Here is a 13,165-nt window from a genome sequence, read left to right as displayed (position 1 = left end):
GCTAATAGGAGGGGATCATCGCTAACTAGGGAATAACTCCAGCCGTCCTTAATGAAAGTGTAACCCAGTGCACCGCAGTAGACGAGAGGCTGCCTACCGATATGAAAAAAAAAACAAAAAAACAAAGTTCGATGTGAGTTCAAGTAAGGCATAGGTTCCTCTGGTTATCGAGAAAACCGCGTGTTGTGACATAACACTATTCGGTTTTCCATTTCTTCCACAAAACTGAAAATTTGAGGGGGAGGGGGAATCAAACCTCCCCCAATCCCACGTGACTCTGAAATATCGCGGTAGCATATAGCCCTCGCTCGGCTTTAGGTTCGGGATCAGAGGCGGGGAGGTAGCCAATTAGGAGAGAGGAATGATCTTGCAGCTCCGCCCCCGTTGCTGGGATACGGGGCGGCGCGCAGAGGCCGGAGGTAGGCCTGAGAGTTTGCCTAGGCTTCGCTCGGGAACTGCGAACTGCGGGTGGGCGAGCGTGTACTCGTGGTGGCGTTACCGAGGTTCCAGCGCCCGAGGCCAAGAGACCGCCTCCTTCCGCATCCGCGGAGGTGAGAAATCCTAGGCCCCTTTTCTTCCTCCTCGCCTTTCCTTCCACCGCTTTCCTAACTTGGGGACACGAATTGGAACGCGTGGACGTGTGGTTGTTAAATCGAGGCCTCGGCCGCTGGGCGAAGGGTTTCGAGGACGCTGTCTCCCTCCCGTTCCACCCCCCAGGGGTGGCCACCAAATGTTGGATTTCTGTCTTTAGGTCACAGCCGAGGGGACGGAGCAGCTGTCCACTTCCCTTGTGGGACCGGCTGTCCTGGGGAGGACGATGGTAGTAACAGAAATTAAGAGCCACTATCTTCTAATAGCCACAGTCTTCACAACTCGGCAACACTGTCTCAGAAACGAGAAAAACACTTGCAGAGCGGTTAGGATGCGTCATGACCATATAGCGGTGACTGTCGGGTAGTTTTTAATCCCTCATCATCTGCAACCAAAGGACTGTATGAATAACCCGCACCCCTTGAGTATTTGGTTAAATAACCCCAGAGTAGTTAGTGGTGGTTTTGTTTTTGTTTTAACTAGTGCCTCTCCGCACTTTTCTTAACCCTATTGGGTTGCCAAACTTTTCCCACCGCAGTAAAGCAGTGGAAAAGAAAACCTGGTGGAATTTCTGTGTATTCTACATTTTTTTTAAGGTTATCGGGAAAGTTAAAGTAATGGTGTGGTGAAAACAGAGATTCATTTTACTAGCTTTTGGAGGAACCGTTTTGATGACAGATCCAAGTCTTTTCAAAAACACATTTCATGAATCTTTTCCATTTGAAATAATTCTCGAACTTTGCCTGCAAAATTCAAATCATCAGGGAAATAGAGGCAGGGAGCTATGTGGAATGAGACGATTGTTAGTTTGGTGTGAATTTATTTAGTATGAAGTGATAATGGCATATGTGAATGGAAATTTCCTGCAAACAACTGAACATTCAGATTTGGTGCCCAATTTAAGAGATGGAATCGTATACATTGATTTATGAGTCATCAGTATAGTTGCAGTTAAAGGATGGAGCACTGCAGAAGAAATTTACACTTTTAAGACTGATCATGGGTGATGCAAAGAAAAGAGAAGTACTGGGAATATGGTGTAGAGAAAAGTCCATTTTAATGAAGCAAATGCTTTGCAGTCAACAGCGGGGTGTGTGTTTGTGTGTATGGGGGAGGGGAGGGCAGAGAGACCCAGAGAGAGAAAGAAAATGTGAAAACTCACCGTGTAGTCCAAGCTGGCTTGGAATTTTCCTTCCTCCCACTTCAATCTCCCAAGTGCTGAGATTACAGGCTATACCACTGTGCTTGGCTTATTTTTTAATTTTTCATTTCCTTTTTTTTTTAAGGAGAAAGCAAAAGTTTACAGGATGGCATTTAAAAGGAAAGAAAATAGCAGGAAGCTAGGCAGAGGAACTACTGCCATTGCCTAATTGTTCAGTTTTAAATAAGGTTAGACATCTATTTTCTCAAGCATTTTAAAGAAACAGTTAAACTGATTTGAGTCAGCAAGCCCCTGAACTGGCCAGTAAGAATACAGGAAAGTACATGTTAAATAATTAGGAATATAATCAGTAGGATGATGTGATTAACTATGGGAAATGAGGGAGAGGAGAAATCAAGGACAGAGTTTCTGACTTGTGTGACAAGGAGTTGCACCAAGAGGAAGAACAGACTTTGAGGAGAAGATACCATTTAGATTTACATATGTTTAATCTTGAAGTATTTAAAGAATATCTGAGTGGAAATGTTAAGTAATTTGGGTATAAAAACCTTAACCTGAATGTGTCAGGGCTAGAGATAGGAAGCTGTGAGTCTTCAGCTGATTATTAAAACCCTGAGTGTGAATGAGGTGGTCCAAGGAGAGCTTAGAGGGAGAAAAGAAGAGATTGTGGATGGTGTCTTGGGAATACTGCTATTTAAGGACAGATAGAATAACATCAAGGAGACCAAAAAGGAAGAACCAGAAAAGAGGTTGTCAGGGAGATGATTATATGTAAGAGTGGATACCAGCAACATATCCCTGGCCATTGGCTGTGCTCATTTGAATGGAATAGCAGGAATCCAGGAGATAGAGGAAATTGGCTACTCTTAAGAGTTAGTTGTATATGGAAAGAATAGCTGAGACAGAGTTAGAGATATTTGCAGGTACAAGAAGTTAGTTTTGTGGTTAGGCAAAAATTGAACATGGTAATAGAAAGACAGGAGAGAGTTCACAGATATCAGCAGGAGTGGGAATAACCAATCCAATAATTAAAAATTGAACATTAGTGTCAAAATTGAACAAATTAAAACCAGCTTAAATTTGTAGTGGTAGCAATAGCATTTTGTACGAAAGGAAATGGAAAGTATGGTATCTCAAAAGCGATGGGATGAAGAGGGCAAATCAGGATAGGGATTGGTTTTTTTGAAGAGACTGGGGTTTGAACTCAGAGCTTCACTTCGTGCTTGCAAAGCAGGTACTGTACTGCTTGAACCATACCTCCAGTCCATTTTGTTCTGATTATTTTTGGAGGTGGAACCTCATGAACTATTTGCCTAGGCTGGCCTTGAGCCTCGATGCTCCTACCTCAGTTTTGGATTATAGTCTCGGCTAAAATAGGGATTAATCTTGAATGAGGTTAATCTTGTTGAGATTGGAGGGCAGGATGGATGTAAAGATGTTTCTTTCTATGCTCCAAATATGATGAAGTTTCTGTCCTAATCTTCTCAAATTAGTAGAAAATCAAGTCATTTTCTGAGAGTGTCAGGACAGAGATTAGATAGAAACATAGTTAAGAATCAGAACCGTCCAAGGAAAGATAAGAGGGGCTTACATTTTGGTAAAATAATGGGGAGATGAGGAAGGAATATTGAAATAACCAATCCAATAATTAAAAATTGAACATTAGTGTCAAAATTGAACAAATTAAAACCAGCTAAAATTTGTAGTGGTAGCAATAGCAATTTGTGCAAAAAATCATCATGAATTGAATGTTTGAAGGAAGGGTATGATGGGCTACTATTATCTTGCTATATAAGACATCAAAGGAGAATTGAACTATTTGTTTCCAAACAGTGGTTAATGTGCACAAACAATGGCCAGTAGTCAGAAATCTTCAGCAACTCGGCCTATTTCACGAGGTGGAATTGGGTTAGCTGGAAGGCCTCCTTCTGGAATACGACCCTCATCAGGAAGTGTTCGAGTAGCAACTGGAGTAAGTTTAAAACAAATCTATTGAATGCTTCTTCATATATTCTGGTAGAAGTTGAAAATCCTGTAATAAGAGATTCTGCTTTGTTGCTTCATTATTCTGTAAGCATATTATTTTATAAATGTTTGGGCTTTTTTGGAAAGCATCTAAAAATATGAATGCATTATTTTTGGAGGCAAGGTTTTTTTTGCTTTTTCCCTGGGCTAGCCTAGATCATAATCTTATTTTATGCTTTCTGCCATCACTGATATGATAGGCACATGCCACCATGACCAACTTTTTTCTGTTGATGTGGAATATTACAAACTCGTTGCCCAGGGTGACCTAGAAATGTGATCCTCCCCATCTCAGTCTCCTGTGTAGGTTGGAATGAGAGGAACATGCCCCCATGCCCAGCTATTGGTTGAGATGGTATATCATTAACTTTTTGCTAGGGCTGGCCTTGAACCACGATCCTTCTGATCTCAGTCTCCTCTAAGTAGCTAGGATTATAGGCTTGAGCTCCTCATACCGGGCTCTCGTAGTTTTGAGAAAGGTTCTGGTGTTTATGCCTGGTCAGCCTGGACTATGATCCTCCTATTTGTGCTTCCCCACATAGCTGAGATGACAGGCACGCACCACCACACCTAGTCATTGGTTGAAACGGGGTCTCGTGAACTTTTTGCCTGGGCTGTATCCAAACTAATATCCTCCTGATCTCTATCTCACATGTAGCTAGGATTATAGCTTGAACCACTGTGCCTGACTCTACAACAGTTTTAATTTATACTTTCATCTGGTAAATGAAAACAAGAGGTAGTATAAATATTTGAGTAGCTCTCAGAATTATGCTCGCCTAGAGCAAAATAGAAAATTATTTAGGTTTTTTCCTAGGAGAGATTTAGCATTCTTCTAGTGATCACTCAGGATAGCCATGAACTCATTGCATTTCAATTTTGTGGTTGACATTGTTTCTGTTTCTAGTATTTTCTCTGACATGGATATTGTTGCTGGTCTCATACCCAAAGTAATTCCTAAATAATTCTCAGAATCACTTAAGAACTATGTTGTCTGATAGGATTAAAGGTTAACAGCTAACAGAATTAAAAGTAACCAAAATGAATAGCAATGGTTGAATATTTACCAACTATCTAAAATTTTACCTCATATTTAATCTACTGTATTTCACTCTTGTAGAGAGGGTGGTAAAAGAAAAGAGTATAAAAAAGATAAACAGAAGAAGCAGAGATATTTTGGAACAGTTTCAGTATGTAATACTTTCTTGTGCTTGTATGTACTATATGAACTGATAAGAAGGGAATCTTGTCTTTCTCTCAGGGTATACAATATCACATTGGATTTTGCAAAACTAAAGTAGAGAATCATGTGGGGTAATAATATAAATGCTGGCTGAATGACAAACTCTTTAGTACTTACATGGCCATTTTGTGATGGATTTATGTGTAATTTCTCCTTCAAAATGAAAATTGCCCTCTTTTTCTGATTTAAAAGATAAATATATCCTTGTTATAATAATGCTGAGAGCACCAAATTGTATAACGGAGAAAATAAGAATCAATTATAGTGTCATTATGTACAAATAACCATTTATTTATGATGGGACTGAGGCTTGAACTCAAGGCTTTGCAGTTGCTAGGCAGGTGCTCTACAGCTTGAGCCACACCTGTAGTCTTATTTGTTCTAGTTATTTTTGGAAATGGGGATCTCAGGAACTATTTGCCTCTGCTGGCCTTGAACTGCAATCCTTCTGATCTCAGCTTCCCAAGTAGTTAGGATTGTAGGTATGAGCCACCAAATGCCCAGCTTGTTATTTATTTATTTATTCATTCATTCATTTCTTTATTTTGAAACAGTGTCTCTCTCTCTGTAGCCCAGCCTAGCCTCAAAATTTCACTCCTCCTATGTCAGCCTCTTGGATGCTAGGATTTGATGTGATCTTTCACACTTCTTTCTTTTCTTTTCTCTCTGTCTTTTTTTTGTTTTTTTTTTTTTTAGCAAAAATGAAGGTATAAACACTGCTCTTTAATTTGCTGTTTTGATGCACAATGATTTTTTTAACCATTTCCTATGATGGGCATTTAGTTGTTTTCTAGTTTGAGGATATTATAAATAATGTCTATACATAGAATTTTAAATTTTAATGTAATATATTACTTATTATTCATAACATTTTATATGTTAAAGAAATTGGTCACTTAATAATATTGAATGTAGTATTAAGTATTCAGACACTCAAAAATATAATTTTTGAATTATTCAATTTTACAAATTGCATAGAATTTTAATTTTTAGGAAAGTTCTCTTTCCAGTGTTATAATGGTAGAGGTACAGTTTTTATTTGTTTTCAGTTTAATAAAAATGAAATTGCATTTCTCATTTAGATGCCTCCTGGAACAGCAAGACCATGTTCTCGTGGCAGCCCCCTAGGGACTGGTGGGGTTTTATCATCTCAGATCAAAGTTGCTGATCGTCCTGTCACCCAACAAGGTTTGAGTGGAATGAAAACTGGGATGAAAGGTATCTATTTTATGAAGATAAATATATTTTGTATAAAACCATTATTGTACTGTATTACTCAATGAGAAATACAACATGTAGTTCTTATTTTTTGATAAAATTTTTGTGAGATAATATAATTAATGTGAAAATACATGGTGAACTAGAAAGCTATTCCCATATATGAGTTATTTTGGCCTGCATTTTTCTGAACATGGAGCTTTACTATAATTTGAAGAAATATGAAATGATTTGGAGAAAAGCTCTGGATTGAAAATTAGATTTCTAGTACTATATAGAAATATATATATATTTCTATATATATATATATATACATATACATATATTCACAGAAATGTTTATGTGTTAATATTACTTCTTAAAAAACATTAAGAACAGAAACATGATCAAAATTCTTAGAGGATTCATCAGATATTTATTATTGTATTAATTTCCCCTTCAAACAGAGCCAGTATAATTTAATATCATATTAAATAATGTCAGTTTCTGCCAGTATATTTGAAAACCTTACATGAGAGAGTTCTGATTGTAAATACTGTGTGACACTGTTTGCTGTCACTTCTGTTCTCACCTGTGCCAGTTTCTTATTATAATAAGACATTCACTCTCTTCTTGGTATAGACCTCACAGGCAGTGCTACTTAGCCTCACATCACACATTTTGCAGAGCACTTCATCTTTTGCAAGATTAGGAACATTTAATTTAGGATTACTTTCTTAATCCTTCTGAAATGTAGGATTATGTTTTTTAAAAAGTATCCAAGATTTTAAACATCATAGTCTTTCCTAGACTGATTAAGATAGCCAGTTTCTTCAATTTATATTAATTAAAGTAAAAATAAAAATTCATTTCCTTAGTAGTACTATCCAGATTTCAAGTGCTCAGTAGTCCCATGTGGCTACTTTATTGCATGGTGCTAATATGTTTTTTGTTGTCAAAAACTCTTTTGGACAGTTCTGTTCAGGACATCCTTAGACTCAGTTTCCATTTAGTTATCTTTTCCTGTAGAGTCTTCTGTCTTAACAGCTTCACCTCCAGTCTCATCTTGGTGTTCTTAATTCAAGCTTCCTTTATGTCATGATCCTAAGAAACCGGTTTTCATTTCTAATTTAGTGATTCTTCTTCATGTATTGGGAAATTCATGAGGACTGTCTGTCTGAGAATTGTGGCATGTAATTCTGTTGTGCTTTGGATTTGCTATTTTGGTGACATTTTGAAGCTGAACACTAACAATAAAAATTTTTCTCTTAGGTCCCCAGAGGCAAATTTTAGACAAATCTTACTATCTTGGACTTCTCAGGTATGTTAAATAAGTACGTCTTTCTATGCATGATGGAGTTTTAACTGTGGTGCTTATTATAATAATTAGGTGTCTGTGTATTCTAATAATTTCTGTTTAATTTGGTGTTATTGAAAAGTAGATGTGATAATACAGTTGGGGTGAGATTTTTAATTTTATGTGTTTGTATATATGTGAGCTCTATTTGTCTTAGTGTGTTTGTGCTGCTACTTGAGACTGATTAGGTTAACATTATAGGAATTTGTTGCTTTCAGTTTTGGAGGTTGGGAAGTCCAGGGTGAAGGTGCCAGGAGCTTTCGTGTCCAGTGAGGGGCTGTTCCTTACAGATAGCACCATCTTGGTGTTCTCACATGATGGAAGAGTAAAAATGGGCCTACCTGGTTCCCTCTAGCCCTTTTATAAGGCACTAACCCCTCTATAAGGCCAGAGCCTTCATGGCCTGATTACCTCGTAAAGGAGCCACCTCTATACTCTTGAATTGGGGATTCAGTTTCAAAATGAATTTTGAAAGTGACACAAGCATTCAACTGTACACATATTTAAACTTCACTTTTCCATCTAAAGATAAAATAGTCTTTTATATTTTTTCAGTGTCATTCAGATCACTGAAATGCCATCAAGTACACCTAATACAAAAGGAAAGATGTATATACTTACTTGTTACCTTAATACAGACTATATATTTAGTCATTTTCTTAAATGTGGCCTAATTTTAATTAATTCATAAGTTTTGTTGTATATCTGTAAGTACACAGTTCTAAATTAACTTTTTTTTGTTATTATATACTTACCTTTCTCTGTTCATATGTCCTACTGTCTTATGTTCATTTTTTCCACTTATTTTCTTCCTGGCTCATTATCTCTATCTTCTTTCTCTGTTATTTCCATTTCCTTTATCTTGTCCTTCCACCATGACTTAAAAGCCTTGTTTTCTTTCTTAGTTATTTGTTGTTGTTTTTGCAGTACTTGGGTTTGAACTCAGGACTCCAAGCATACTACCACTTGATCCATACCTCTTCCCCCCTTTTTGTTTTTCTTTAGTTTATTTTTCAGATAGGGTCTTATGCTTTTGCCTAGCTGAGCTGCAGACTGTGATCCTCCTTCCTCTGTCTCCTGAGTAGTTGGGATTACAGATTGTACCACCACACCCAGGTTGTTTTTATGAGATAGGGTCTCACCTACCTTGTTTTTTTTGTTTTTTTTTTTTTGACCCAGGCCTCAAACCGCAATCCTCCTATTTCTTTCTTTTAGATCTTCCTAATTCTTTTGTTTCTCATTTACCTAGATGGTTTTGATTCTCACATTCCTAGAAGGCAGTACAGAAAGGGGTAGGTTTCTCCCAATCTGTCCTCAAAGTTAAGATTGATAAGAAAGACATTTAGACCATCAGTTGTATAGTATCTCTGATATCCAGGTCACTATTCCCAATCATTACATTGTCTCTCTTCTCTAGGACTTGTGCTTCTGTGTCAAACAATAATTCTAGCTGTTTGTATAATTGTTTGGCTCTAGAGAAGTGGTTCTCTACTGGTGGTGACTTTGTCTCTGCCCTCCCCCAAAATATTTGACAATTTCTGCACACATCTCTGGTTTTTACAGCTGGGATTAGGAGAAGGTGCTACTGGCATGACACTAGAGATGCTACTAAACATCCTACAGTGCATAAAATAGCATTCTACCACAAAACTTTCAGTCACTGACCTAAAATGTCAAGAGTGCTACTGCTAAAACATTGTAGCAGGAGCTGTGAGGGTGACAGAGTTCTGTAGCTGGCTATGGTTGTACCAGTTTGACCGGGCTTCCATTCTGGTGCCATTTCATCTTCTTAATGATTAGAGAATCTCTGTCAGTTTCTCATCAGGTGAGTAGACTAGAATGGAATATTTCTCATTCTTAGTCAAATGAACCATTGAAACATTATTCTGTTTTTTTAAAAAATGAATTTCACAAACCATTTTTATCATTGTTACACACTTATGAAATGTTTGTTTTGTTTAACTCAAAGAAATCTTTTCTAGGTTAGAAGTATTTCTGACTTTTTTCCTTTCTTTTCAATTAGAAGTAAAATAAGTGAACTTACAACTGAAATTAATAAGCTTCAGAAAGAAATAGAAATGTACAATCAAGAAAATTCAGTATATTTGTCATATGAAAAGAGGTGAGTGATTTCACTGTTAAAATATGCAAGATCTACAATGTATTCACACCACCTAATAAGTATTATTCAGTGTTCCTTCAATGTTATGTATTCATCACTGAATTTGTAATTATCCATAATGTCCATAGTGCTCATCTGCTTATTTATGTATTTATGAATATATTTTGTGCTTGCAGGGCAGAGACTTTAGCTGTTGAAATCAAAGAGTTTCAAGGACAGCTAGCAGACTACAACATGGTATTTGCTCTTTTTTGAGAGAATTATTTTCATTGCTTTTGTCACGTAAAAATACATTATTTTAAATACTGAATAATACATGAATATATACGTATTATCAAATAGCAAAATAAAAAAAATGCAGAGAAAAGATGCCCCTTTCTTTTCTCCCTCATCTTCCTCCCCCAAAATACTATGGCTTAAAATATTGATATGTATTCTTCCAATTTAAAAAAAAAATACATTTGCTTACAAATACACAAGCACACATGCTTTTTTCCCAGTAATATTAAAACAATAATTTAACAAATAGCAAAAATTTATTAGGTACCAACAATTCCATTGCTTTGACATGTAGTTTACCTTTCTATGGAGTGCTGTCATTATGAAATTAAAAAACAATAATTTAGGACACATATTACCTTCATCTGCTTATTTTATTTGGTGTGTATATTCTGTCGAGATATAGTATGCAACATAAACGTACTTCCACTAAGGATGCTTCGAAATGTAGACTTTAAGAAGAAACAGTTAAGGTGTGGTGGCACAAGCCGGTAATCTTAGCTATCAGAAGGTTGAGACAGGAGGGTTACGAGTTTGAGGCCAGCCTGGGCTACAGAGCAAGACTATCTCAAAAAACAAGGAAAGAAAGGAAAAGAAGAAGAAATTACTGCCTTGGTAGTACTGATAACTGCCTCAATATTTGGCATGATGTTGACTCTGTGTCAGAATTTTCTTCTTTCTGGTTCCTTAGGTGCATTAGGCAACAATGTGCCTTGATCTACTCAGGAGGCAGAGAACAGGAGGATCATGGTCTGAAGCCAACCCGGGACAAATAGTTCGCGAGACCCTATCTCTAAAAAACACATCACAAAAAAAAAAAAAAAAAAGGGCTGATACAGTGGCTCAAGGTGAAGGCCCTGAGAGTTTAAAACCCTAGTATTGGGAAAAAAAAAAAAAGACAAACTTTTATCTTGCTACTTCTGATTAGGTGAATTATGATATATCTACTTGATACTGTTATAGTATACTTCTGAAAAACATTTTGCTAGTTTTTTGTATATTGTATATAGTATATTGTAATTCATCAATTTGGCAAACAACACAATTCTTAACACACACTTGTGGGACCTAATATTCAGTGAGATTTTCTTTAGTAAACGATTTTTTATTCTAAATATAAAAAAGATAATTTTTGTAAGATATTTAAATGACATTAAGTGAAAGGTATTTTAATTATGCTGAACTATATTAGGTAAATTAATATAAAATACTAATAACATAAATTATACTGTTTTGGTTTTAATGGACTAATACAATTATATAATAGATATTCTGTATCTAACAGGACTCAAAAATATTAGGTCTTACTAGCACTTATATAACAAATGAAAAAGTGTAATACATGCTGACGTGTATTATGCTAATGAATCTTGGCCTTTTAGTTCAGTTACACCTAAATTGCTTTTAACTGGTGTATAGTTTGACCTGCTGTTCTAATGCTGGCTCTATGGGCTGTAGAGTGGCTGAAGCAATAGAACGCCTCCCTAGCAAGTGTTAGGCCCTGAGTTCAAACCTCAATACCACCATGAAAAATAAAAAAAAGAAATGTTGGCTCTATTACTTCCTAAATTTCTTTAAAAGTGTAGACAATATCTGCTTCATGGAGTAGTTGTGAAAACTAAGTTAATGCATGTGAAAGTTTTGATCAATATTTGGGACAAGGTAAATGTTCTGTGTCAATATCATTGCCTAACTTTTTGGGGGATGGTCCTAGGATTTGAACTCAGAGCCTTGCATTTGCTATTACAAGAATTCCATCATTTGACCTGTGCCTCCAATTGCTTAACATTTGGAAGTGGGCTTTCTAAAAGTGTGCTATTTGTACCTTGCCTTCTTGCCTTTTTTTTTGTTCTTGTTGTTGCTGTTAATTTTTAGGAAAAGAAAGTTATTTCACATTTCCACTAGTATAAATATGTAAAACTGTTCTCATTCCCCTGAGGAAAAAATAACAAAGTGACAGATCTTTCCAAAACTTTTTTCATTATTGATCCTTACTTAAAACATAGCTAAAGCTCTTCAAGGTATGATCTGTAGGAAGAGTAGATCATTACTTCTCACTTTCTACCCTAAAAATGTAACTTTCTTATTGGCCATATGCATAGATTTGTTAATTTTATTATTATTATTATTGCAGTTCTAGGGTTTGAACACAGCGCATTCATCTTGAGCCACTCTGCCAGCCTTTTTTTGTGAAGGGTATTTTCAAGATAGGGTCTCAAAAACTATTTGCCCGGGCTGGTTTCAAACCACAATCCTACCTGCTCTCTACCTCCTCAGCAGCTAGGATTACACACGTGAGCCACTGATGCCTGGCTTAATATTATTTTTATCTTAGCTTCATATTTGTTTTTTATTTTAAAAAATAAGACACTTAGAAGTATTAATAATACTATCTCTTACTTGGGAGATTGAATGCTTATATTATAACTTATACAGAACATTGAGACTAATAAAAAAATTTTTTTATATTTTTGTTTTTAGTTGGTAGATAAACTTAATACCAATACTGAAATGGAAGAAGTAATGAATGATTACAACATGGTAAGAAAAATGTATAATTATAAGCAATAGATATATGTAAATTATTCTCCAAAATAAAGCATTTCTATCTAGAAAGAGTTTGATAAAATATTATGAACTTTAGAGGTGGATATGGCTCTAAATATCACTATTATTGAGCTCCTTTAGTTGCTGTTTTTCAGCTACTTTCTCTTGGGATCTCAGGTGGATGCTTTAGTTCTGTCCACCATGACTCCGTTTGAACTGGTCTAGAAGGTAGTGTTAGTTAGAGATTTCCATTTACATTTGCTCAGATAAATGTTAATTAACAATGTTTCTGGTTTAATATTTGCCCAAATGGAGGTGAGTAGTGCATGGATATAAACAGCACCATTTCATAGTCTGTATAACGAAGAGAAAAATTAATAGATACCATGCCAGACATAATACTAAGTTTTGGTTGCTTAATGAGAATTTCTGTTCATTGTTCTCAGATTAACTGTTTGGTAGAAAACAGAAAAATGTTTTAATATCTAGTTTATTTTGGTTATAAATATTTGGATGAACACACACAACTTATAAATGACTTATAATTTATTTACATGATCAAAGACTATTATGAGAAAACAGAGTTTATAAAATGACCCTTAAATTTGGGGCTATACCACCACAATAATTTAGTAGATTACT

The 13,165-nt window shown here is 35.9% G+C and overlaps 1 protein-coding gene across 3 annotated transcripts in view; it reads left to right on the top strand.

Annotated features, from left to right (window-relative positions):
- Positions 1-344: 344 nt before the first annotated feature.
- Positions 345-13,165, top strand: part of Ift74 (intraflagellar transport 74) — an 84,085-nt gene continuing 71,264 nt past the window's right edge. Inside the window, exons 1-8 of one of the 3 annotated variants that reach the window (XM_074051682.1) lie at positions 348-551; positions 1,878-1,980; positions 3,587-3,725; positions 6,104-6,239; positions 7,491-7,539; positions 9,599-9,697; positions 9,874-9,934; positions 12,458-12,517. In XM_074051682.1, the coding sequence (XP_073907783.1) occupies positions 3,606-3,725; positions 6,104-6,239; positions 7,491-7,539; positions 9,599-9,697; positions 9,874-9,934; positions 12,458-12,517 (525 nt within the window). In that variant the 5' untranslated portion in view covers positions 348-551; positions 1,878-1,980; positions 3,587-3,605. Of the gene's footprint in view, positions 552-1,877; positions 1,981-3,586; positions 3,726-6,103; positions 6,240-7,490; positions 7,540-9,598; positions 9,698-9,873; positions 9,935-12,457; positions 12,518-13,165 lie in introns of all 3 variants that reach the window. The other 2 variants (XR_012440417.1, XM_020186412.2) reach the window with 2 other exon arrangements.

The sequence above is a fragment of the Castor canadensis genome, chromosome 13 (assembly GCF_047511655.1).
Source record: "Castor canadensis chromosome 13, mCasCan1.hap1v2, whole genome shotgun sequence".
Lineage (NCBI taxonomy): Eukaryota > Metazoa > Chordata > Mammalia > Rodentia > Castoridae > Castor > Castor canadensis.
This window is presented reverse-complemented; position numbering and strand designations above follow the sequence as displayed.